General features: G+C 45.9%; 1 protein-coding gene across 2 annotated transcripts in view; it reads right to left on the minus strand.

Moving 5' to 3' along the window:
* Positions 1 to 16987: 16987 nt before the first annotated feature.
* The window catches only part of SPSB4 (splA/ryanodine receptor domain and SOCS box containing 4), an 83296-nt gene continuing 74398 nt past the window's right edge, over positions 16988 to 25885 (minus strand). For both annotated transcript variants that reach the window (XM_067737653.1, XM_067737654.1), the window contains exon 3: positions 16988 to 18480. In XM_067737653.1, the coding sequence (XP_067593754.1) occupies positions 18353 to 18480 (128 nt within the window). In that variant the 3' untranslated portion in view covers positions 16988 to 18352. The remainder of the gene's footprint in view (positions 18481 to 25885) is intronic.

Raw genomic sequence — 25885 nt, forward strand, 5'->3', positions numbered from 1 at the left:
GGTGGCGCAGTGGTTAAGAATCCGCCTGCCAACGCAGGGGACACAGGTTCGAGCCCTGGTCCGGGAAGATCCCACATGCCGCGGAGCAACGAAGCCCATGCGCCACAACTACAGAGCCTGAGCTCTAGAGCCCGCGAGCCACAACTACTGAAGCCCGCGCACCTAGAGCCCGTGCTCCGCAACAAGAGAAGCCACCGCAGTGAGAAGCCTGTGCACCGCAACGAAGAGCAGCCCCTGCTCACTGCAACTAGAGAAAGTCTGCGCGTAGCAACGAAGACCCAACACAGCCAAAAATAAATAAATAAAATAAATTTATAAAAATAAAAAAAAAGAGCAGGACATCGTGTTCCCCAAAGGCAGCCTGTCACTTTGAGAGATGGCACAGGTGGCAAATGGAGACGGGTTCAAGAAAGGCTTGGAGGGAGTCACACCTGACTCAGGCAGGTGTGTTACTTGGGGAATTCAAAGACTGGGGCAACTGTGCCTGATGAAAGGGCTCTTCTGACCTTCCCAAAACCACCATAGCCAGCGAAGCCATAGGGATGGGCAGGCCAGAGTGTGTGGGGTAGCAAACCATTGAGCTATCATTCTACATCCACGACGAAGATATCAGTGAATACATCGAAAACAAGGTACCAGTAACTCAGACGTCCGCACCTGACAGAATGTACTGTGGTCCCACTTCTGTGGAAGCACACGGCACACTGGAGGGGAAATTAAAAACACCCAGAGTGCATCCACCTAATACACATGGAACAAACATTGTTAAACTATCGAAGGGACGCCACATTTATTTATAGCCTGTGTGAGACACTCACATGCCTCAGGCCAGCCCTAAGGTAATAATTCTAACCTTTGAGTGATGGAGGAGTGTCTTTATGAAATCAGGGTCTGAAAGGCATCCATGATTCCACCAGAAGCACAGGGGCCTCAGCTGCAGGGGGAGGTGAGAAGCAGTAGAGTCGGCAGGGGAGGCCGGGGAACACAGGCAGTTCTGTGTGGCAGGAGGTGCAAGTCGGAATTTTCAGGACAGGAGTTGGAGACATAAACAAATATCAGATCATGGTGGTTCCCTATAATTATAATGACCATATATTATTCTTTAAATTGGGACACTTTAAAAAAATTAAACATTTTGTTTTGAGATAATTATAGATTCCCATGCAGTTGTAAGAAATAATACAGAGAGGTCCTGAGTACCCTTTACCCAGTTTCCCCCAATGGTCATGTTTTGCAAAACTATAGTACAATGTCACAGACAGGAGATTGACATTGATACAGTGAAGATACAGAACCTCACCACCAGGATCTCTGCAGCTGCGCCTTTTAGCAACACCCAATTCTCTCCCACCTACTGCCTCTTTAACCCCTGGTAACCATTTTTCTATTTCTATAATTCTGTCATTTCAAGAGTGCTATATAAATGAAATCATACTGTACGTAACCTTTGGAATGGTTCTTTTCACTCAGCATCATCCTCTGGGATTCATCCAGGTTGCCACACCTATCAATAGTTCATCCCTTTTTATGGCTGAGTAGTATTCCATGGTGTGGATGTGACACAGATTGTTTAACCACTCACCTGTTGAAGGACATTTGGATTGTTTCCAGGTTTTAATTTTTTGAGGACCCTCCATACTGTTCTCCACAGTGGCTGTACCAATTTACATTCCACTAACGGTGCACAAGCGTTCCCTTTTCTCCACATCCTTGCCAGGGGCGTTGTCCCTAATTTTTATTATATCCATTCTGATAGGTGTGCAGTGATATTTTATTTTGGTTTCAATTTGTACCTCCCTAATGGCTAATGATGCTGAACACCTTTTCATGTGCTTGTTTGCCATTTGTATATCAGTAAAGCGTCTGTTCATGTCTTATGCCCATTTTCTAACTGCATTGTGGTTTTTTCTTTTAACTTTTGAGTTTGAGTGTTCTTTATGTATTCTAAATACTACCAGTCTTGCTGAATATGTGGTTTGCACATATCTCTCTCACCCTGTAGCTTGTCCTTCTATCTTCCTTACCGAGTCTTTCATGGAGCAAAAGTTTTCAATTTTACTTAAATCCAATTTATCATTTTCCCCTTTTATGGATCGTGCTTTTGGTGTCAGGTCTAAGAACGTTTTGCCCAGCCTTAGATCCGAATGAGACACATTGGGAGCAGATAGAAATAACAGGAATAAACCACAACTGCACAGGGCAAATCAGGGTGTCTGGTTACACTGTGTACATGTCGTGATAAATAGCTGTACTTCATCTTGTAGGTAAAGGAAAGTAACAAGATGAGATTTAGGTAGAAATGGATTGGCAGGGCTGAAACTGGAGGAGTGAACCCCTTAAGGAGGGGCTTTTAAAATTCAAAGAACCCAGAACGTCAGGATGGGAAGAAGCCTCAGAAATCAATCCAACCTTCTCAATACATGGATGAAGACCCTGGGGCACCAGTGACGTGTACCCTCATCAGCAGATTCTTAATCACAAATCATGGAAACCTTCAGTGGAGGAGTTGAGAATTCAGGCTGCTGGGGATCTTGTTAAAATGCACATTTTGATTCAGTAGGTCTGGGGTGGGGCCTGAGAGTCTGCATTTCTAATGCTTTCTCAGGTGATGCCTGTCCTGCTGGTCCACGTAGCAAAGTTTAGAGAACATTAAATAGCTCTCAGAATTATCGGGTGAGCCAGAAAACCAGGGAAAGTGGCATCAGATCAGGAATAATGCTCAGATCACATGGGGAAGTAGGAACGGGCACTGCAGGGCCCTGCTGGCACTGAGACCCACACTGCTGCCACCCTTGCTGAGTGGATCCCATGGGGACCTGTTTCTTCACATCATGAACTTCAGAATCACAGGCTGGCATGGGGCATCTGACTGGCAGAGTGGGGTTCAGGCTGGTCTCTTCCTGCAAGGGAAGCTGGGAAAGGGAGCTCCCCTAGTCCAGCTGGCCTAACCCATACAGTGGGGTATCCTCAAGCTCAGTTCAAAGGGGATAGACAGCCAGAAAGAATGACAGTTGTCCACTACATCCCTCTCTTGGGGACAAAGTCTACAGTCTCCTAACAACCAATAAGGTTTAAAGTGATGAAATCTGGGAGGGAGAACATATTCACTCAAGTGTGTGAGGACCAATAATAACTTTTTATTCCTCTACCTATTAAAGAAATGAGTGGGTATTTGTTGTCTGCTATGAGCAAAGCACTGAGGGGAAAATATCCTGGGTTCATATTTCCATCTCGTCAGGAACTAGGTTCCAGATATCTCTGCAAATTTCTTCAGGCTTATGACTTTACTCTGACCTGCAGAAATCACGGAATGGCCTCTCCTCAGGAAAGAGAAGTTTCCCTGGCATCCATGATGCCTTCGAATCTCCGTTCCGATTTCAAATCATTTGCACTAAATTGTTAAACTCCATTTACTTATTTTACCAGCAGGCTCACGGCACATTCTTCTTCATACAGAGGGGAGAATGGGCTGTCTTTCTGGAACATTCCAAGGCATAGTCGAATGATGATGATCTTATAACAATCAGAGCGAGATATGACACACCACAGATGGAAAAAGCGTCAAGATGTTCAAAGCTTGCAAAGGAACAAACAACGGAAAGGAAGGAAGATAGAAGTTGTATTTGCTAACAGATGGTCAGTATGAAAATCTGCAGTCCTAATTCAAATATGCATATATGTACATTTATGAAGAAAACTGGAAATGGTAACTGAAAGGGTAAGCCTGTAAGACTTTTTCTTCTTATTTAAATCTCATTGAAAAGATAATTGTCTGAACAACAAAAACAAACCACAATGGCTTTGGGGGGTTATAATATATATATATAAATAAAATATATGACAACAAAATCAAGAAGGCTAGGATGGGTGAAATGAAAGCATAGATTGTAAGGTTCTTATACAATATGAGTAGTGAATAAAACATCTCTTGAAAGTATAACATGATAAGTTAAAGAGGTATAAACCTTAAAGCAAACTACTAACACAACAAAACAAAGAGCTATAGCTTATAAGTCAACAAAGGCAATAAAATGAAGCATAAACAATACTCAGTTCATCCAAAAGAAGGCAGAAAAGGAATCAAAAGGGAACACAGAGCAGATGGGACATGAACTCCCGTTTTTTAAAAAATGTGTTTCTTTTAGGCAGTATAAAGTTAGGTCTTGCTTTTTTATCCATGTAGAAAAATCCAGGCACAGATGACTTCATTGATGAATTCTATGAAAAATTTAAGGAAGAAATAATATCATTTCTACACAAACTTTTCTAGAAAATTGAAACGGAGGGAATCCTTTCCAACTCATTCTATGAGGTCAGTATCACTCTGACACCAAAACCAGACAAAAGACATTACAAGAAAAGAAAACCACAGACTATATCCATCACTAGATTGATGCAGAAATTCAAAACAGAATGTTAGCTAATCAAATCCAACAATGTGTTAAAAGGGATTATACATCACTGGTGAGTTTATTCCAGGAGCAGGGTTGGTTTAACATGTGTCAGCTGATCAATACAATTTATCTTATTAATGAACTAAAAAAGAAAAACCCTACAATCATCTCAAATACGGAGAAAAACACTTGACAAAATCCAACATCCACTCCAGATAAAAACTCACAGCAAATAGCAGGTCTTCTAAAGGAAACTTCTTCAAATTGTTGAACCACATTTATGAAAAACCTAGAGGTAACATCTTAGTTAAAGGAGAAAGACTGACTACTTAAGGTCAGGAGCAAAACAAGAATGTCTGCTCTCACTACTTCTCTTCAACATTGTACTGGTGGGTCTAGCCAATGAAAATAAGGCAAGGAAAAGAAATAAAAGACATTCAGGGCTTCCCTGGTGGCGCAGTGGTTGAGAGTCCGCCTGCCGATGCAGGGGACACGGGTTCGTGCCCCGGTCCGGGAGGATCCCGCATGCCGCGGAGCGGCTGGGCCCGTGAGCCATGGCCGCTGAGCCTGCGCGTCCGGAGCCTGTGCTCTGCAACGGGAGAGGCCACAACAGTGAGAGGCCTGTGTACCGCAAAAAAAAAAAAAAAAAAAAGACATTCAGTTTGCTAATAAAGAAGAAGAGCCATCCTTATCTGCAGGCAGCATGATCTCTTATGTAAAAAAATCTGATGAAATCTACAAAAAAGACACTGGAACTAATAAATGAGTGTAGCAATATTGCAGGATACAAGAACACACACACACACAAATCAACTGTATTTCTATATACTGGCAACCAATGGTCCAAAGTAGGAAATATTGTTTAGAATGTACAACTGCAACAACAAATAATACTTAGAGGTGACTCTCACAAAATTTGTGCAAGACTTATCCACTAAAACTGCTAATCACTTTTGAGAGAATTTAAAGAAGACCTAAGTAAATAGAGAAATATATGTTTTTCACGAATTGGAAGACTCAATATTGTTGATATCAGTTCTTCCCAAATTGACCTATAGATTCAATGCAATCCCTATTGAAATCCAAGCAAATTTTCTTTTGGAGAGAAATTGACAAGCTGATTCTAAAAGGTATGTGGAAGTACAGAAGACTGAGAATAGCCAAAATGAATTTCATGAAGGACAAAGTTGCATGACTGATGCTAACTGATTTCATGACTTATTATAAAGCTGCAGTAGTCAAGAGTATGTATTATTGGCATCAAGACAGACAAATAGATCAATAGAACAGAGTAAAGAGTCCAGAAAAAGTCCACACATATATAGACAACTGAGTTTTTACAAACATGCAAAAGCAATTAGGTGGAGAAATGCTAGCCTTTTCAATAAACGGTGCTGGGACATTTGGGTATCTCTATGCAATAGCATGACTTTCATCAATGTCTTACAGAAAACACAAAAATTAACTCAAAGTGGATCAAAATCTCGAAGTAAAACCTAAAACTATAAAACTTCTAGAAGAAAACATAGGAGAAAATCTTTGTGAGCTTGGGTAAAGCAAAGATTTCTTGAATAAGACCCCAAAACACGGTCTATAACAGAACAAATGAATGATTTGGACTTCACTGAAATTAAAGATACCTGCTCTTAAAGGACCCTGCTAAGAGAATGAAAAGACAAGCTACACACTGGGAGAAAATAAAGCCTACATCCGAAAAAGGATATCAGATGCAGAATATGTAAAGAAGTCTCAAAATAAAATAAAACAAACATGCCACTTAAAAATGGACAAAAGATTTAACAGATATTTTAGCAAAGAAGATATTTCGGTGGTAAATAAGCATATGAAAATATACTTAACAGCATTAGTCATTAGGATCTGGAAATTAAAACCTCAGTGAAATATCACTTCACACCTAAACTTATAAAAAAGCTGATCCTATCAAATGTTGGCAAGGATGTGAAGGAACTAGAACTCTTACATACTGGGAAAGTAAAATGACACAACTTTGGAAACAATATGGAAATTTCTTAAAAAGTTAAACATACACCTACCATATGATCCAGCATTCTACTCCTAGGTATTTACCCAAGAGAAAAGAAAGCACATGGCCACACATGAATATTCATAGCAGCTCTATTTGTAGTAACCCCAATCTAGAAGCGACTCAAATGTCCATCAGTGGTGAATGGATAAACAAATTGTGGTGTATCTATCCCATGGAATGCTACTCAGCAGTCAAAAGGAATGAACTATGGCAGCACATAAAGATATGGATGTTTCGTAAAATAATTATCCTAAATGAAAGAATCTAGATGAAAAAAAAGAGCACATAAAAGTCAAATATGTTCATTAGTGATCAAAAAATGAAAATAACAAGCTATTAAACTCCAAGTTTGGACTCCAGTCAGTGAAGAAAACACTGATGATAGGAAATGATTAGTGACCTGGAGATCAAATGAGGGGATTTTATTTTCATTTTCAAATGTTGATGAGAAATGGCAGGTTGATTTCAACAATCAGAATCCTCTGATTATTAACTCATGTGATCAGATGTAAATGTCCATCCTTCCAAATCAGTTCACCTGCAGAGAATCCGTTCTTTTTATTATTATCGGCAATTTTAAACAATGAATAGAATGAACAGTATAATAAAGTCTCATGTTCCCATTACTCGGCTTCAAAAATTTTCAACTCATCACCTATCTTGTTTCATCTGTATGTCCCCACCCACTCCCTGTGCCTGCAGCCCCCAACATCATGCTCTTTCATCTGGAAATATTTGTTTGTGTTCCTACAAGAAGAGGATTATTTTCAGTCTCTGTTTCAGATTTCTAGTAATTCAGAACAAGTGCTGGCAACTTCATCTGAAAATCTTGGAGGGGTTGGGGAGGAATAGTAATCACATTGATTAACCTGCCAAGAGATTTTTCTTTTCTTTTTTTAAAAAATAAATTTATTTATGTATTTATTTATTTATGGCTGCGTTGGGTCTTCGTTGCTGCGTGCAGGCTTTCTTTAGTCGCGTCGAGCAGGGGTTACTCTTCGTTGCGGTGTGCGGGCTTCTCATTGCGGTGCACCTCTTGTTGCAGAGCATGGGCTCTAGGCATGTGGGCCCTGTAGTTGTGGCTCGCGGGCTCTAGAGCGCAGGCTCTGTAGTTGTGGCGCACGGGCTTAGTTGCTCCGCGGCATGTGGGATCATCCCGGACCAGGGGTCGAACCCCTGTCCCTTGCATTGGCAGGCGGATTCTTAACCACTGCGCTTCCAGGGGAGCCCAAGATTTTTCTTACGAAAATTAAAAAATAAAAGATTTATCTTCTCTGTTTACAAAAAAAAGTTGCCTTTTCTGTAGCTAGCAGGCAGTGATGTCCTATTAGACTCTATGTGAAAATCCTAGGAGCTGTTGTGTAATGTGACCATTATCCAGGAAAGGAGTGTGCATTTTTAGATGGAAATGTGAAATTCTAGAATATATTCCCTGTGGTCAATGAGGTTTCTAAGGGCATCCACACTTGCTTTACAGGAGGCTACTTGATATGGGAAATCACCGAATAGATGTTGTGCTCCTGTGAGTTCTTCTGAGACATCAGCTCCCTGGAGATGATTTCAAAAGATAGTGAGATTCTTTGTTCTTCAAAACCTTCAAATCTCTCAGCCCCCTTTTCTTTTTTCTTTTTCTTTTTTTTTTTTTTTCTGCTGTGGAACCATCTCCCTTCTCAGATGCAATAGCTCTACAGTTGCTGCCAAGGGAAATACTGCATTGAATCCAAAGTATTTCTAGTGGAAAGGAAATAACTTTGAAAACAGAAATATTAGGGATACAGCTTCTTCCCTTTTTTTTTTTTTTTTGCATTTAGGTATGTTATTCATAAAAGAAGTGCACGAATCCTTAGCACATAGCTTGACGGGTTTTTACATATGTATGTATTCATGTAACCGTCACCTGGATACAAATGTGGAACTTTTCTAGGACCCCAGCAAGCTTCCTCATGTATATTACCAAGATCAATAACACACCCCCTGCCCCCTCCAAAGTAACACTCTTCTGACTTTTACAATCAGAGCTCGGTTTTGTCTGTTCTTGAACTCACCTAAATGGAGTTATGTATTCTCTTATGTCTAGCTTGTTATGGTCAACATTGTCATGAGATTCATCCGTACTGTGTGTAGCAGTAGTTCATTCCTCTTCAAAAAAAATTATTATGTACTATTCCATCGTATGACTATTGCCCCAATGTACTTATCTATTCTCCTGTTGATGGGTATTTGGGTTGTTTCCAGTTTGGGCCTGTTAGGAATAGTAATGCACACCCTGGTCAGTTATGTGTATGGTAACCATCTTCCCCCAGACTATGCCCTTGCCTTTTCACTTTCTAATATGTCTTTTGATGAAGAAGTTATTAATTTTAATGAAGTTCAATATATTTAGCTTTTTCTTTATGGTTACTGCATTGTGTGTGCTGCTAAAGAAGCCTTGCTTACCCCAAGGACATGAAGATTTTTTCCTATGTTTCCTTCTAGAAGATTTTTGTTGTTGTTGTTGTTTTACATTTCGTGTTTAGGTCTATAATCACTTTCAATTTAATTTTTGTCTGTAACATGAGATGGGGGAAGATTTGTATTTTTCCACCTGGATATACAATTGACACAGCAATACTCGTTGAAAAGACCATCTTTCTCCCACTGAATTCCAGTAACACAATTCATCGACAATGTAAGCGTGGTCTATTCTATTCTATTAGTCTAGTCTAGTCTAGTCTGTTTGTTCATCTATTTGTTTATTCATACGCAAATCAAACTATCTTAATTATTATATCTTTATAGTAAGTCTCAGTATCTGGTAATAATAATTTCTCCTACTTTACTTTTCTTTTTTTAGATTGTTTATAATTATTTTAAGTCCTTTATGTTTCCAAATGAATTTAGAATCAACTTGTCAATTTCCACAACACAACTCAGAAAAATTTTATTGTTATTGTATTGACTCTATAGATATTTGGGGGAGAAGTGACATCTTAACAATATTGAACCTTTCAATGGACATGGTATATCTCTCCATTTATTTAGACCTTCTTCAGTGTCTCTGGACAATGTTTTGTAGTTTTCAGTGTAGAGGTCCTGCACATCCTTCATTAGATTTTCTTATTTTTGTTACTATACATGGCACTGTTTTATACTTCATTTTCTAATTGTTGCTAGCACGTAGGCATACAATTCTTAAAAATTGACCTTGCAACAAGTGACCTTTCTAAATTCTTTTATTAATTCTCAAATCTTCTGTAGATTCATTTCTATGTATACAATGATGTCATCTGCAAATAATGTTGGTTTCATTTCTTCTCTTCCAATTTATAATACCTTGTAATTTCTTGTTCTTGTCTTATTGAACTGCCTAGATTTCCAATATAATGTTGCATAGAAATAGTGAGAGTGGGCAATCTTTCTTGTTCATCAGCTAAGAGGAAAGCATTCAATAATTTATCATTAAATGTGATATTAGCTACAGGTGTTTTGTAGATTTCCTTTACTAGATTAAGAATGTTCCCCTCTTCCTAGTTTTCTGAAAGTTTTTTTAAAAATCATAAACGAGTGTTGCATTTTAGCAAACGCTTTTACCACATCTGAGATGATAATGTTTTTTCTCTTTTACTTGGTCACTATGATGAATTGCATCACTTTTTGATTTTTAAATCAACTCGTGAAACAAACTGACTTTGATCATGATAAACCTCTTTACATACCCCTGGATTTGCTTTGCACTTTCTTTAAGATCTTGCATTTCCATTTTGAGTAGTACCTGGAAACGTTACGTGCATCGTGTGTGCTCAGGAGTGGCATAAACTTCTGATTGTGCCTGGGTCAGACCCTGGGTCATTGCTTCATCCAGGCGTGGTTTCCTCACTCCTGTCTACTCTAAACCTCACTCCTGTATACTCAAACCTCGTCACTCTGCAAGGGGCACTTCAGGAAAAAGACCATTTTAATCTTAGGCCAGTCAAAATGTGCTCACTTTTGGTGGGTCAGAATGGCACTGGGGTAATGCCAATCCCAGCAGTCTGGTGACGTCCTGGAGCTGGCTCGCAACAGCTGATGGTTAAAATTTCAGGAATTTTGAAAGCTTGCTATTGATGACAACAATGATTAAAAATAAATTATATAAACTTGCAATTAAGTAAGTCATATTTTGAAAAGGTAAGAAATACCCTAAACTCATCACTTTTAATTATATTGCTATCATCTTTGTCTTATGGGTAATTTACATTTATTGTATACATATGGTGGAAATACTACAAAGGATTGGCCACTGATCATCTTTCCCCAGCTCTGTATTTAGTGCCATCACGTGGGAGCTTGAAATCAGCCGTGGTGCGAGTATCTACACTATGGAAAACAGCAAACACTACAAATCAGGGTTTTTACTTTTTCCCCAGAGAGCTGGTTGTTAAACTTTTGCAAGCCCACCACTGTAGCAACTTCACCATCTGCTCCCTACGTCTTTTCCCTGTTTGGCAACGTCCAGCGTACTCTATATTTACCAGCTTTCTTGGTTGTGTACTTTTCCTACTAGAAGATAAATTCCATGAGGGGGGAGAGTTTTGTTTGTTTTCTTCACTATAGTATCCTTAGCACCACCCACAGTGCCCGGCACGTGGAAGGCCTCGATACACAGCTGTTGAATGAATGAACGAATGGATGAGTGAATGAATGGATGGCGAGTGTCCTCCCATCTACCCCTGCCTAACTCCTGCAGGCGCCCAGTCATCAAGCCCCAAGGATGTGGGCCTTCTGCACTGGCTCTCTCTTCCCCAGCCCCTGCTCCCAAGGGCCCCTGGGACCCACAGCCTTGCCCTGGATTTCCCCACCTCTACTTTCACCTGCGTGCTAAGTGCCCTTCCACAAACCCTCCAGGAAGGCTGTACAAAGACACAAACTAACCTTCAGCATTCCTGCCTCAAGGCTGCTGTGATTCCTGCAACAGCATTTAAGAAGTGTAGTCCAGGCCCTGCACCTGCTGCTTCTTGTTACTCAGAAGGATCTCATTTTGACGGTAGCCTAAGGCTCCTTGGAGATGCTTCAGCCGTTTGTCATCTGATGTTCAAGTGGGAGAGGCAGAGGGGTGGGCTTCAAAAGCACCCCCAACACACACATCTGGAACACATTGGCTTTTATCTATTTCACTAAAGTTTTGGATCTTTGCAACTGTGTTTGAAAAAAGAATTTTGCAGGTCTCTAGGATAAAGTATATGGGCTGTTCTCGACACCCATAGATCCACATTCTTCCTTCTCTGCCCTGCTCTGTAAGACTTCTAAGGACAACGCCAATCAGGTGCCCTTGCCTGCTGGGCTCCCTGGGGTTTCAACCAATGGGGAGGCATGGATGGAGATGGGAGGAGGGACAAGAGATGGGTCAGAGTATTTATGCCCCGGCTCCCTCCTTGCCAGACTGTGGTTGGCACAGGCTGTGTCCCTCCATTTAAGGCCATAGCTCTCTTACAGCTGCAGGTCCCCTTTTTCCAGTTACTGTTCCCCTCTTTTAGCCCTCTGAACCTAGTGACGTAACAACTTTCCCCTCCCACTGATGCAGGGTGCTGATTCACAATGGTAGGATTCCCCGAGCCCTGCCCACACCTGTGTATGCAGCCCTTTTATTAACTCTCCTCAGCCTCCCTTTTGAGTGTGCTGGCTGTGTCCTGGAACCCCGACCCCTTCCAAGCCCTTATCCCTGAGTGTGCCTTACAAGCCCTCATTCTGCATCTCTGTGCCCTGCCTCCACACAGCTCGTCTTCCATCACCTGGGTGTTCCCTACCACACTCTGAGCCCTTTCCCACCTCCACGCGTTGCTTCTGCTGGGCCTTCTCTCCTCTGGGCCCCTTGTTCACACCGTCAGCAGGCACTGGGCTTTGCGCCCACCAGTTTGCGTGTCAGTCCCTCTGCTGGGGTGTGGGGTACCCCTGGCGGCAGGAGCAAGACACCCCTTGGGGCTGGCACAAAACCTGGCACACAGCCAGTTGTTGACTCAAAGTGATGACTGAATGGCAACTTTTTCCTTCAAATGCCAACCCTGCGCAGCAAATCATTAGCATATTATCTCTGCTGGATGGAAAAATCTCCAGGCACGGGGCCAGTATAACTGAGGCCTCTGTGCCAGTTGGAAGAAACGGCACTCACCCTGATTCTCCCACACAGGCTGGTGGGCTGGGCGCTCAACCAATGCCAGGGCTCCTCAGGAAAAGAGTCTTATTTGTTGCATAGACAAAGCAGGTAAGGACACAGTCGCCACGCCGGAGTTGGCTTGTCACTGGCTTATTTACACCCAAAACCCGTCAAGAAAGTGGAGGGGGCATCATTATTATTGGCCAAATGTATCATCTTCAGTCTGTCCCATACCTTTTATTCTACAGTTATTCTGATGGATCATGGCAATGCTCTCTGAGAAATTCTCCACACACCTCCAGCCCCACGAGTCAGGAGCGGGCGGGGCTAGAATCAGTCTATCATGAATTGTGCAGCATCAGGGCAGAAGTGGCTGGTCCTTCCTCCCCGGTTCTGGAGAGCAAACAGGTCAACGTCACTAAAGGAAGGAAGAGGATTGGTAAGGACTCCCTGCCTTTGGACTTAATCACATTGGTGACAAGCACCATTCAAAATCTTCTCCTCTTGGAGAATTCTGGGTGGGCTGGGGCAGCTTCCTCTAGTCTATGATATACAGTTGGCCCTTCGTATTCACTACCTCCGCATCCTCGGATTCAACCAACCAGATCGATCTGTGGTTGGTTGAATCAGCGGATGTGGAACCTGTGGATACCGAGGGAACTTGAACATCTGAGGATTTTGGTATCCCTGGGGCATCCTGGAACCAATCCCTCGTGAATACCGAGGGGCGGCTGTACATTCTAACATCAACCATGTCTTCACCGAGATGACGTAATTCAGCACCTTATCTAGGGGATCTCAACCCTGGCTGCACATTGGACTGACCTGGAGAGCTTTAAAAACTATCAAAGCAGGGACCCCAACTCCCAGAGGTCTTGATTTAATTGGTCTGGGGAAGGACCTGGGCCCTGGGACGTCTTACGAAGTTCCTCAAAGGGATTCTAATGTGCAGCCGGGCTTGCCTAATCATATCATCCAGCTCATTAACGGGAGGACCCAAGAATTCTCGTCTTTGTGCTCGAGTTCACTGTCTAACCACAGGTCATCTTTGGTGTCTGGGCAGAGATCCTGGGTGTCTGTGAGCTCCTTGGACATCAGTGGCTGAGCATGTGAGATATTTCAAAGTCAAGTCCGGAATTAGCAGACTCCCCTCCTGAAGCCTCCCTTGGTGGGGGTATGCATGTGTGTGTGTGTGCGTGTGTGCGTGTGTGCATGTGTGTGTGTGCGTGTGTGCGCGTGTGCGTGTGTGCATGTGTGCATGTGTGCGTGTGTGTGTGTGTGTTTACCAGTTGATGTATGTCCTGGTAATAGTCCAGAGAGGCGAATGCAGAAGTCATGATCCAGACCCAGATAGTTAACGCCAGGAGGGAGACAGTTAACGCCCAGAGAGTTAACGCCTGATGTGACTTGAGAGGGGTGGACCCAAGGGTGGGTTACAGAACAGAGGCCCCTTCTCAAGGGGCTGACACTGCTCAGCCTCTGCCGGCATCACCATCAAGGAATGTGTGCTTGGTCTTACTACACCTCCCTAATTTTCAAGAGGAGTCAGAGATCTGGATTTTCTGTTCAGTTACTTGACTTTTCGGAGTTGAGCTCAATTTTATTAAACCACACACACACACACACACACACACACACACTCTAAGTAGGACAACACAACACATCTGCAGACTGGGATGGGACCCAGGCCCCCAGAACTAGAGGGAACAGCAGACCAACTCCTCGTGTTTTGGATTAGAAGTGGAGATTTCCACTCCTTGTCAAGGACCTGAAGAGCAATGCCGCGGAGCCTCCTGTCCATTTGCCGAGGCACACATGTGCCTTCTGTTGCAGCCAGGTCCCGGGCAGCGGGCACAGCTGTCCTGGCACAGATCAGTCGCCACGTAACTGTGCTACTTGCCACTGCTGCCCTCTTGGCTGCAACATCGTGAGGTGATGCAATCTGCTTCTTGGTGAAAGGCAGCCCCCTAAAGTGGCCAGCGGCACGGCATGAGCGATGGGGAGAAAGCCCGGGAAAGAGGGGCGGCTTTGATCCGGAAGGTGGGAATGTGACATTGGGGTAAAGTGTGAACGGGGGGACTCAGCAGGGCTCAGATCTGTGGGGAACCGAGCTCACCATATGCTCTTCTGCAGACCATTAAAAAGCGATTAGCAGGACTGTTTCAGCTGGTGCCGGTGTCAGCAACCTCAGAGAACATGCCGGGGATGGGAGGGTCTGGGGCTGGGTGACGATGGGCACTGGCCCTGGAGGGTCATGAGGTGTCCAGGATGTCCACCAGGGAAAGGCCATCAGTGTGTGTGTGCGTGTGTGTGTGTGTGTGTGTGTGTGTACTGATACACAAGGAACCCTGGACATACGTTGCACACACACAGGCAAACTGAACAGGAGCCTAGGCAGAGTGCAGCGCAGGGCTTCTGACCTCAGCTCAGCTCATCGGGGCACAGAGCTCCCCGATTTGAGCAGGATGGGGCAGCCGGAAGTTCCCCCTACTGAGAGAGCCCCCCACCACTGCCTCTCACGTGTTTCGCTCCCTCTTGTTTTTTCAGAACTCGGCATCTCCCCAGAGGCCTTCCTTGATCACCCTCAGTAATGGGGTCCCTCTGCTCCCTGCTCTTAGCCCCTGGCCCAGCTCATTTCTTCCCTCTGACGTCATCTCACAGTTGCATTTTTTTTTTGCGGTACGCGGGCCTCTCACTGTTGTGGCCTCTCCCGCTGCGGAGCACAGGCTCCGGACGCGCAGGCTCAGCGGCCATGGCTCACGGGCCCAGCCGCTCCGCGGCATGTGGGATCTTCCCGGACTGGGGCACAAACCCGTGTCCCCTGCATCGGCAGGCGGACTCTCAACCACTGCGCCACCAGGGAAGCCCCTCACAGTTGCTTTTCTTCTGCGTCATCGTCTCCCCCTCAGAACGTGAGCTCCCGAAGGGCAGGGCCACATCTCCCTCTTGTCCCCAGGCAGCGCTGGGTGCATGTAAATGCCCAACAATACCCGTGGAATGGCCAGGGAGTCAGAGGCGTGGTGTCCCGGAGGATCCAGCAGGAATTCCTCTCTGCCCCCAGGATTTTCCTTGCAGGTTTCACGGGCACCCCAGCTATAAAGGGGGTATCTTCTCATTCCCCACCGCCGCCAGGCCTTCTCTGAGTCCATGTGTGTGGCCCCAGGGCTGTGCGGGAATAATGGGCACAGGTCCTACTGTCCCAAGGCTCACAGCCTACTGAGCAGATGAGGCCACAGGGCAGAGAGGGGCTCCATTCCAAGTGTTTGGGTGAGGGTCCTGGGTGCCAGGAGAGGTGTCATCAGCCCAGGAGGCAGGGAGCTGGCTCTGAGAGCGGGCAGAGTGTGGTGGGTGGTGAGGGAGGGCTTCCTGGAGAAGGGTGGAGTGAGGACCAGGAGGGCACTGCTGGGGGCAGGCAATTGCATAAGCAAGGCGGATGCAGCCAAGCTGGAAAGCTGGCGCTGAAACTGGGACCCTAGGAGTTGGGAGAGGGAGGGTCCCCCTCCACTGGCCACCTGGTCCAGCCCCTACACCGTGTGGAGGAGGAGGTGACTTACCCAAGGTCACAGCATATAGGAAGCTGGGACTCAGACCCAGGCCTCCTGACCCCGAAGCCTGAGCCCGCGCCTATGCAGGAAGCTGCCCTTCTACAGCCCAAACCCGCCTCAGGCTGAGCCCAGTCAGAGGTCAGAGTGGGGGTGGAGGACACAGCTCCTGGGGGCAGTGCAGCATGTCTGGTTCTTTTGGTCTGTTCTCACCAAGGTTGTCTTCCCTTAAAAAGCGGGTGTGAAGAGTGCTTCTTCCTCCAGGAAGCCCTCCCTTCAGGCCCTATCTTGCCCAACCCCTTCGTGAGCTCCCTCTCACTTTATTAGGCTGTGCTGTAAACGTCTCCGCTGGGGGTGGGATAGATCTGCTTGAGCTCTGGGTCCTCAGAGGTTGGCACAGTGTGTGTCGGTGGCCTGTACTACTGAGTGAGTACTGCACTGGTCCTGACCTAGACCCCAGCCTGAACTGGCTCCTGACCTCACACGCTCACCCTTCAGCAACTTGCACGGCTTCTTGGTGACGCCATGCACTTCCAAAGTCGCATCCAGCCCCACCTCTGGGTCACTTTGTTGGCCCTTAGGGTTTACCCTGCTTGACCCTCTGCCCCTACAGAGCCACCCTGTGGACATCGCGGCCCTGGCATCAATAATTTGGCCTGTTTTTCCACCATGGAAGCTAGCATTATATGGCCCCAGGCCCCAGGCCCCAGGCCCATTCTCTCCGCCGGGGCAGCCCTTTGAATAATGACTAGAGTCTGGGATTACACGGGGACAACCGGACAGAAGAGACGGGAAGTGCCTGGGGAGGGATGCACAGTCCTGCCTTCTGAAGGTTTGGCAGCCAGGTTGATAGAAGACACCCTCCCAGTCCCTTCCCAAAGAGCACTGAACAAACTGAAGGACTGAATGACAAACTTTATTAGAAACGCTCTTCATTCGTCGAATTCACATTAAAGTGGCAGGGGGCAGTGCCGTCTGGGGCTCTGGTGTCCCGCTGCTGTGACAATTTCCAGTTAAAAATCAGTCTGGGCAGAGAGTGTTGGAAACGCGAGAGATGCCTGGTGGTGGCAGCGGTGGCAGCAGCATTGTTCCCGGGGGGGGGGGGACAGGCGGGGGCGGGTGGAGAAGATGCCTCACATCCACCCTTCCAGTTACAAAGCTGCCCCCATGGCCCCAAGCTGATAAATAAACAGCACGTCTCACACACACACACAGACACACAGACACACACACACACACACACACACACACACACGTGAAACAGAAACAAACTCGTACAAGTCTCAAGTGAAAAAATAATTCGCTCAAATAAAGCTTTGTGGCAGTCAGGCTGTATCCTGAATGGACGGTTGCCTGGAGACCCTCAGCCCCCCAGGAAGGCTCCCCAGCCCGTGGACATCACCCCCCCGTGGGTGTCACAAGGCCTCCAATTCCCCCATTAGCACCTTTGGACTAAGTACTGCCCTCACCACACTCTTTTAAAAGGCATCGCTACTTAAAACAATAATAATAAAGGATACACTCATTCCCTGGGGTGAATCTGTCAGACTCAGCTTCCCTGAATAGAGGTGCCCTGGGCATCCAGAGACTGGGGGTCCGGGTGGGGAAGGACGGCGAGTGAGAGGGGAAGTGAACAACGTTCAGAGAGGTAAGCTGGGAGGTGTCTCAACACTGCTTTGTCCACTTGCCAATTCCGCAGCTGGGCATCCCTAGGTAACAGTCTCTCAAAGGGGCACAAAGTCCTAAAGTGTCATGACAAACCTGCTGCCCTGGGAAGGCTGGGGACCCAGAGGGGCACGGGCATCAAGCTGCTTTCACCATGCATTATGTAGAGGCAATGTTCTCCCGGAGCTGGCCAATGTTCCCCTGGCCCTGTCTGCAGCGGGGCACACAGCAGAAGGTGTCCTGCCCAAATGTTTTATTCATTCTCTTGAATAAGGAAACAGGCTCTCGGATCAATGCCGGTGGCTGCTTGGCGGCTGTGTCCTGCTCAGCGGGCAGGATCTCCACCCAGAGCAGGCTTCGGGCGCTTTCCGGCTTCCAAGGAGGTGTCTGACTTGGGAGGGCTGCTTCAAGGCAGCAGATACTGTTGGCAACAGACATTTCATTTTCAAAGTTGGGAAGATGTCCTGGCCTTTCAAAGAAGTGAATGTCCTGGGGAACCAGGGTGAAGAGGGAGACTTCTTCCTGATGTACAGTGTGACCGTGAAGCGACAGGCCTGGGTCTGTGGGTGCCTTCCGCTGCCCCTCCATCCCCGGCTCACTGGTACTGCAGATAGTTTTTGAGAGATTGAGGCAGGGGCAGGGAGCCGATGTCCTGTAGGCGCTGGCGGCCCAGGGCCAGGCGGATGCATCTCCGGCACAGGTCCATCAACGGCAGGGGCTCGGCTACAACGAGAGGGAAGAGAGTTAAGTCTCACCAGAGCTGTCCCTACACCTCTCACCCTTACCCAGCCCCTGCTCACCCCCTGCCCGCCTGCTCCTGAGCTGCCCTTCAGGGCCCCAGTTCCTCAGAGAAGCCTTCTCCGGTTATAGTAGCTGAAGGCTTAGAGCGGTGTCTTCCACATTGTGGGATGCAACCAACCCGACTAAAGATGCATGGAATCAATTCATTAGGTGGTGACCAGCGATTAAAGAAAAAAAAAGAAAGAAAAGGAAAGAAAAGAAAGAAGAAACAGAGAGCAATGCCACAGCAAGGGGTGAATACTGCTCCACGAAAGCTCTGTCTCTGATGTAAGTGTTCAGTGTGTCTCCATGTAAAAATTACTTTTCACTGCAGGTCGTGATAAAATGCGAGACGTTGACCTAGGGTGGGTCTGCAGGGGGCTTCCTCTTAGAAACAGGTGAGATGGCGGGGGCTGTTTGAAATGCCCTTGAACCCTCAAACTTCTCCTCTAGCCTCTTTTGATGGTGAGTGGAGGAATGCATTTTCTTCAAATGTCCAGTTCTAGAAAAAATTCATGAATTAGAATTCATAAGCCATGGAACCTCTGGACATAGGACCGAGGTTTAGTTAGGTTTATTGCAGACATACTTATGAAGCTCTTATTCTCTTCCAGGCTCTCTAATTGGTCCGAGGGGATACAGAGAGAACTAAGCCAAGGCCAATGGCAGCCCTGGGTGTGAAGGAAGGCTCGAGGTCTGGAAGTTTAAATATGTGAATAATTGTAGCAGAGTGTAACATACGCAATAATTCTTAAATGCACAAGGACAGAAACTGAGCAGTTTCTATATGGAAGAGTCGTTTGAAAGCTTCCAAGAGAGGATACTGGAAAGGGGTTTTGAAGGGTGAATAGGAGTTTTATGTGATGTGAGGTTGGGGAGGGTGTTCTAGGCAGAGAGAACAGGTAAAAGCATGGAGGCATAAGACAGGACAGGCTGGGAGGTCTGGAGGGAGAGGAATGGTGCTGATCAGTTGGGTCTGGAATGAAGAGGGTGGTGGTCACATGCTGTTTCATGTGGCTTCTGCAGCCCTAGTTTTCCCCAACCCACAGGAACATGCTAGAGGCCTGATGCTGCATCTTAGCACTTGTTTTTTTGTCAACAGAACAAGTGATGTTTTAAAAGCATTCTATAACGTGCTAAGGTACAATAAAACTGTAAGTGGTAAACACTAACACAAGAGTTGTGAGAGGAATAATATCACAAGAGAATGGAAGGAATGGGAAGGTTGTTGAGAGTGTGTTTTATAGGAATTTTCATTTACTGGAGATGCAGAGTTAATGAGGAGAGTCATTAAAATCAAACCCAGACTTGGCTGGTGCGTTGGAAGCCATGCACAAGAGCGTACCCAGCCCTCCTTCATGTGGGGTGAGGCTGCATATCCTCGTGGAGTGTTGGTGGTTTTAAACACTCCCACCTCCGTATCCTCTTTTGATCCTCATACAAACCCTTGAAGTTAGCTAGGGAGGCCTGGGCACCCCCTCTTTCCCAGGCCTAGAAAGCAGATTACTCACCCCGAGTCTTGCTGTCACATGGTCACCATGCCTAGGCCAACACCTGACACCCCCCTCGAGGTGTCCCCATCTCTCCCCTAGCAATGCCCCTGCACCCAGCTCTTCTCTCACTGTCTCCCACCGGGTTCTCATCCAAGCTTTGCACAGTCCCCCAGATTATGCCTCTGTGAACCCCTTTCCCTGCCTCCCCACCCGAATCTTCCCATCCTTAACATCTTGACCTGCCCACCGCAAGTTCCCATGATCTCCTTTTAGCTCCTATAGCACCAATGCTTGCCGCCTGTGCCACTGGACGTTGGGGAGAAAAAAACCTTTAAAAGCCTTATTTAATGATCAATTGCTACTTATTTACCAGGCAACATGAGAGATGAAATATAATTGTAGCTACTGTTTATTGAAGACATATTATGTGGCCAGGTGCTGTGCTAAGCTCCTTATCTGTACCAACTCATGTGAATGCATGTATCAAACTCATATCACAGTTACCTCTTAGGGGTGGATGGACCTAGAGTCTGTCATACAGCGTGAAGTAAGTCAGAAAGAGAAAAACAAGTACCGTATGCTAATGCATATATATGGAATCTAAAAAAATGGTACTGATGAACCTAGTGGCAGTGCAGGAATAAAGATGCAGACGTAGAGAACGGACTTGAGGACACGGTTGGGGAGGGCAAGGGAAGCTGGGACAAAGTGAGAGATTAACGTTGACATATATATACTACCAAATGTAAAACAGATAGCTAGTGGGAAGCTGCTGCATAGCACAGGGAGATCAGCTCGATGCCTTGTGACGACCTAGAGGGGTGGGATAGGGAGGGTAGGAGGGAGGCTCAAGAGGGAGGGGATATGGGGATATATGTATATATATAGCTGATTCACTTTGTTGTATAGCAGAAACTAACACAACACTGTAAAGCAATTATACTCCAATAAAGATGTAAAAAATATAAAAATAAAAAGGTAATACAGTAAAAAAAAATTACCTCTTAGGGTAGGAACTATTATTATTACCCCCATTTTAAGGAGGAAGAAACAGAAACACAGAGTGGGTAAGTCACTTGCCCAAGGACACACAGCTGGTAAATGGCAAAGCTGGGAGTTAGACCCAGGCAGCTGGAAACTGGAAACTGTCTTATATTTAACCACATTTATTGAGCATCTGTTCTGTCCCTTTGCTACGTTAGGTTTACAGTTAAGTACCCTATATATGAACAAGTTCTGTTCCGAGAGTGTGTTCATAAGTCCAATTTGATTGTAAGTCCAACAAAGTTAGCCTAGGTACCCAACTAGCACAATCAGCTATATAGTACTGTACTGTTTATAATACTTTTCACACAAATAATACATAAAAAAGAAAAAATAAATAAGCAAACATTTTAAATCTTACAGTACAGTACCCTGAAAAGTACAGTCATACAGTACAACAGCTGGCATACAGGGGCTGGCATCGAGTGAACAGGCAAGAAGAGTTACTGACTGGAGGAGGGAGAGGAGGTGGGAGATGGTAGAGCTGAAGGATCCTCAGCGATTGGAGACGGAGGGCGAGATGCAATTTCACTCATGCCTGACGCTGATGGCACAGGTTCTGGTTCCTCACTGGATTCAATTCTATCTACCCTCTTGAAAAAACGATCCAGTGATGTCTGGCTAGTAGCTCTTTTTCTCTCGTCATAGATGACACAGTAGCGCTGGATTGCATTCTGAACGGGTGCTGCAACCTCTGTGTACCTTTCTACATTCGGGTCCTGTGCCTCAGAGACTAACAGTGCCTCCTGAAATAAAGAAAATCCCCTGCCATTTTCTGCATGGTGAATCTCTTCGGTTCTTCAGTTACTTCTTCTTCCTCTTGTCTCTCTTAGTCCTTTCTCTGGGACGAAGAGAATTCAAGAAATTCCCGGGCAGCTACCATATCTGCACTCGCTGCCTTGCCGCTTACTTTTACCTTGGAAGGTTGTCTCTAGCCTTGAACCGATAAAACCAGCCAAGGCTGGCATTAAAAGATGCACCCTCTGATTCTTCGCCGCGTTTCTTCTTCAAGTCTTCATAAAAGCTTTTAGCTTTCTCCTGAATCAGCATTAAGCTGAGCGGGACTCAACTCTGATGCTGCTGCTGCATCCGCACGCTGAGAAGTTTTTCACCTCCTCCATCACTTTTCCACACTTCTTCAATATCACTGTCGACATCATCAGCACAGCGGACTTCACATGCTCCATGATCTTGCACTTGTCCTTTAGAATCGTGCCGATGGTTGAACAATTCATGTTTTAAGAACGAGCGACGTCTAACCATCTTTTTGCCTCGCTCCGCTCTCTCAGTTATTTTCACTTTTGTTTCCATCGTTATCGCTTGGCGCTTCTTAGCAGTACCAGCTACATCACCACTGCCTTTACGCTTGCTTCTGGACATCCTGGGCTTGAAATAAAGATACTGTACTACTGTACTCTATACGGTACTGTACACAAAAGCACAACCACTTGTAGAGGATGCACGCACGTGACAACGTACGCCAGACACGTGGACTAACTTACGTGACTGGACATGCGAATGAATGTTCGCATCTTTGAAAGTTTGCAACTTGAAGGTTCGTATGTAGGGGACATACTGTATCTTATTTAGAGATGCCTACTTCAGAGAAAAGGAAACTGAGGCTCAGAGGTGAAGGGGCTTGTCCAGAGTCACACAGCCCAAAAGCCTACAGGTGGAGCTTCACGGTGCCTCCCTTAAACACCATGCAATAATGGAAGATCGCTTTAAGGTATGAAGCGAAGGAGAGGGTCACCTGTCTCCCAGGCTCACACAGTCCATAGGCTCTTACTCTGGCTCCGACCGCTTTCCAGTTCACCGGTGCCCACCTCTCCTGCCGTGAGCTCTGCACCCACCTAAATGGGCCGCCCTGCCACCAAGATGCCTTTTCTGCTCTCCTGCCCACCCATTTCAACGTGGACCTGGTCAGCCACTTTCCCTTTCTTCACGGCCATCAGACCCCTCTCCTCTGGCACATCCCAGGGATCTGCAGAAATCTGGAGCCCCTGATTTCCAGCTCCAGCTCTGCCAACTGCAAGTCTGTGCCTTTGTGAAGGTACTCTGAGCGCTTGTTTCTTCACTTGGAAAATGGACCAACAATCCCCAGCCTGGGCCTGTCACAGGGGGATGGCCCAGAAACCATTTGTTAAATGAACGAATTGACTCGCTTCTTTGGGGCGTGTCTTCTACAGCTGTTTCAAGCTATTGAAATAAATTGCTCTTACCTGACAAGGTTGCTGTCTTGAGTTCCCACTCTCCTGTAAACCCTCTGAGAACAGGGCAGGTCTTAATTGACAGGAGGCTTGTGGTGAGGGTTAAACGAGTTAGAGAGTAGAAAGCACTTGGCACAGTGACCAGCACGTAGTAGGTGTCCGACATTCAGCACTTCTAGCTATCTCGTCCCCATCCAGGCATTTGTTTGGTCACCCTTTGTGAGGACGAGCTTGGGTAGGGATGTTAATGAGATGGGGTCTGCTAGGAGGCCAGCAGTTCCTTCTCTGAATGTCGGGAGATGGGCTTGCATTCTGCATCGGGAAAATTTTGAGCTGTTAACGTTTGAGAATCATTGCCAGCGCTTAAGAACTTCTGTAATCACTTTAAAGCTCTAGGCACATACTAGGTCCTCAATGTCCAAAATGCTAAGCCTGGTCAGCAAACTCAATGCCCTGTGTGTTCCCTGCCCAGTTAGGTGCTGAAGAGAAAGAAAGAGCTATGTTTCTATTCATTCCTCTGCAGTCACTGAAATCACTCCAGAGCCCAAACTCCAAAGGAAGTGAGGGAGGGGGGAGGGGCCAGAGTTCAGAGCACACCTTTAGCTCTAAATGTGAAATATAAACCATCTCTCCCGGGGCTTCCCTGGTGGCACAGTGGTTAAGAATCCGCCTGCCAATGCAGGAGACACGGGTATGATCCCTGGTCTGGGAAGATCCCACATGCCGTGGTGCAACTAAGCCCGTGTGCCACAACTACTGAGCCTGCACTCTAGAGCCCACGAGACACAACTACTGAGCCCACGTGCCACAACTACTGAAGCCCGCGTGCCTAGAGCCGGCGCAACAAGAGAAGCCGCCGCCATGAGAAGCCCATGCACCACAACGGAGACCCAATGCAGCCAAAAATAAACAAATAAATTAATAATTTAAAAAAAAAGACCTTGCAATTGTTTAAAAAAAAAAACCTCTCCTAATTTCTGAGGGAACTTTAACTGACGACTTCATAGTAACCCCAAAGTGCACAGAGAAAGTAACTTCCAGAGCTCCAAGGATGCCCCGTGTGGCTTGGGCCATCCCCCAACTTCTCTTTCTAACTCCCTTTGGCTTTAGAACTGCCAAGTGTCAAGGTTTAGAAATGATCACCCAGGTGGGAAGAGAAACACAGCATCTTTCAGCCTGGAAGCCATTCTTAGAAATATTTTCCGACAAAGATAAACTTAAAAAGGAATCATTGTTGCAAAAGTGAATATCCAAATAACCAATAAATATATGAAAAAGTGCTCAATTTCAAGAACCATCAGAAAAATGCAAATTAACACCATAATGTGACTCTGCTATATGCCAACAAGAATGGCTAAAATGAAAATAAGACAGTAGCAAGTGCTGGTGAGGATGTGGAGCAACTGGAACTCTCATATGGCTTCGGGTGGGCGTGGAAACTGGCACAACCATTTTGGAAAACTGGGAGCATCTACTAAGACTGACCCTAGGGCGCACAGTCTCCCCCTGGTGTACACATGCTCACCAAAATGCACGTACACGGATGCTTAGAGAAGTGCTAAACTGGAAACAAGAATTCTACTCTCCGCCATCAGTGGAATGCACACACAAACTGGGTCTCTTCTGATAGTGGAACACTAATCAGCCGTGAGAATGAAGGAACCACAATTACATGCAAAAAAAAAAAATGGATGAATCACTCAAACATAATTTTGAGTGAAAGAAGTACATTTTGTGTAACCTCATCTGTATAGAGTTCAAGAGCAGGGTGGTGAAGTTAGGGTAGTGGTGACATTAGTGGGGAGCAGTGATTGGGGGGTGGGTATCGTTCTGCTCCTTGATTTGAGCTCTGGCAATACCAGTGTGGTCAGTTTGTAAAAATCATCAGGCTTAATCATCTGAGATTTGTACACTTTCAGCATATATGTTATACTTCAAAAACAAGTTTACATTAAAAAAAAATCAGTCACTGACTGAGTTAGGAGGGCCCTGGCTCCCTGGTGGGTGGGTGTGGATATGACACAAGCCAGGCACCCTCCCACCTGTCCCAACAGGCAAAGTGGGGGGAAGGGACTAGTTTGGAATCCCAGCTTCTGCTCCCAGGGAATTCCCTGGTGGTCCAGTGGTTAAGACTCCATGCTTCCACTGCAGGGGGGCCGGGTTTGATTCCTGGTTGGGGAACTAAGATCCCGCATGCCGCGTGGCAAGGCCAAAAGAAAAAGGAATGCAGTAAACATTTATTAAAAGAAAACTATCCAGCTTCTGCTCCCACCACCAGTGGGCCAGACAGCTGGCTCACCTTCACAGAGCCACATTTTTCTCATCTGTAAAATGGGGGCATCAACACCTCCATCCATGCCTTGTGACAACGGTATGACACAACACGCTCCTTGTTCCAAAGGCGTTCTCTCTACAGTATGTCTTATTCCAGGCCATCAGCCCCAGAGGTACCTTTAAAAAATAGTAATACTTTACTTATTGTGGTCCTAAAAATGTCCCGGTACATCATCCTAATTGACAACAGTGCTCAGCTCTTGATGAAGACTTACTGGAGCTAGGGCTGGATGTCTTGTTCTGTGCTAAAAATATCACAAGGCAATC

The sequence above is a fragment of the Pseudorca crassidens genome, chromosome 5 (genome assembly GCF_039906515.1).
Source record: "Pseudorca crassidens isolate mPseCra1 chromosome 5, mPseCra1.hap1, whole genome shotgun sequence".
In the NCBI taxonomy this organism is placed as follows: Eukaryota; Metazoa; Chordata; class Mammalia; order Artiodactyla; family Delphinidae; genus Pseudorca; species Pseudorca crassidens.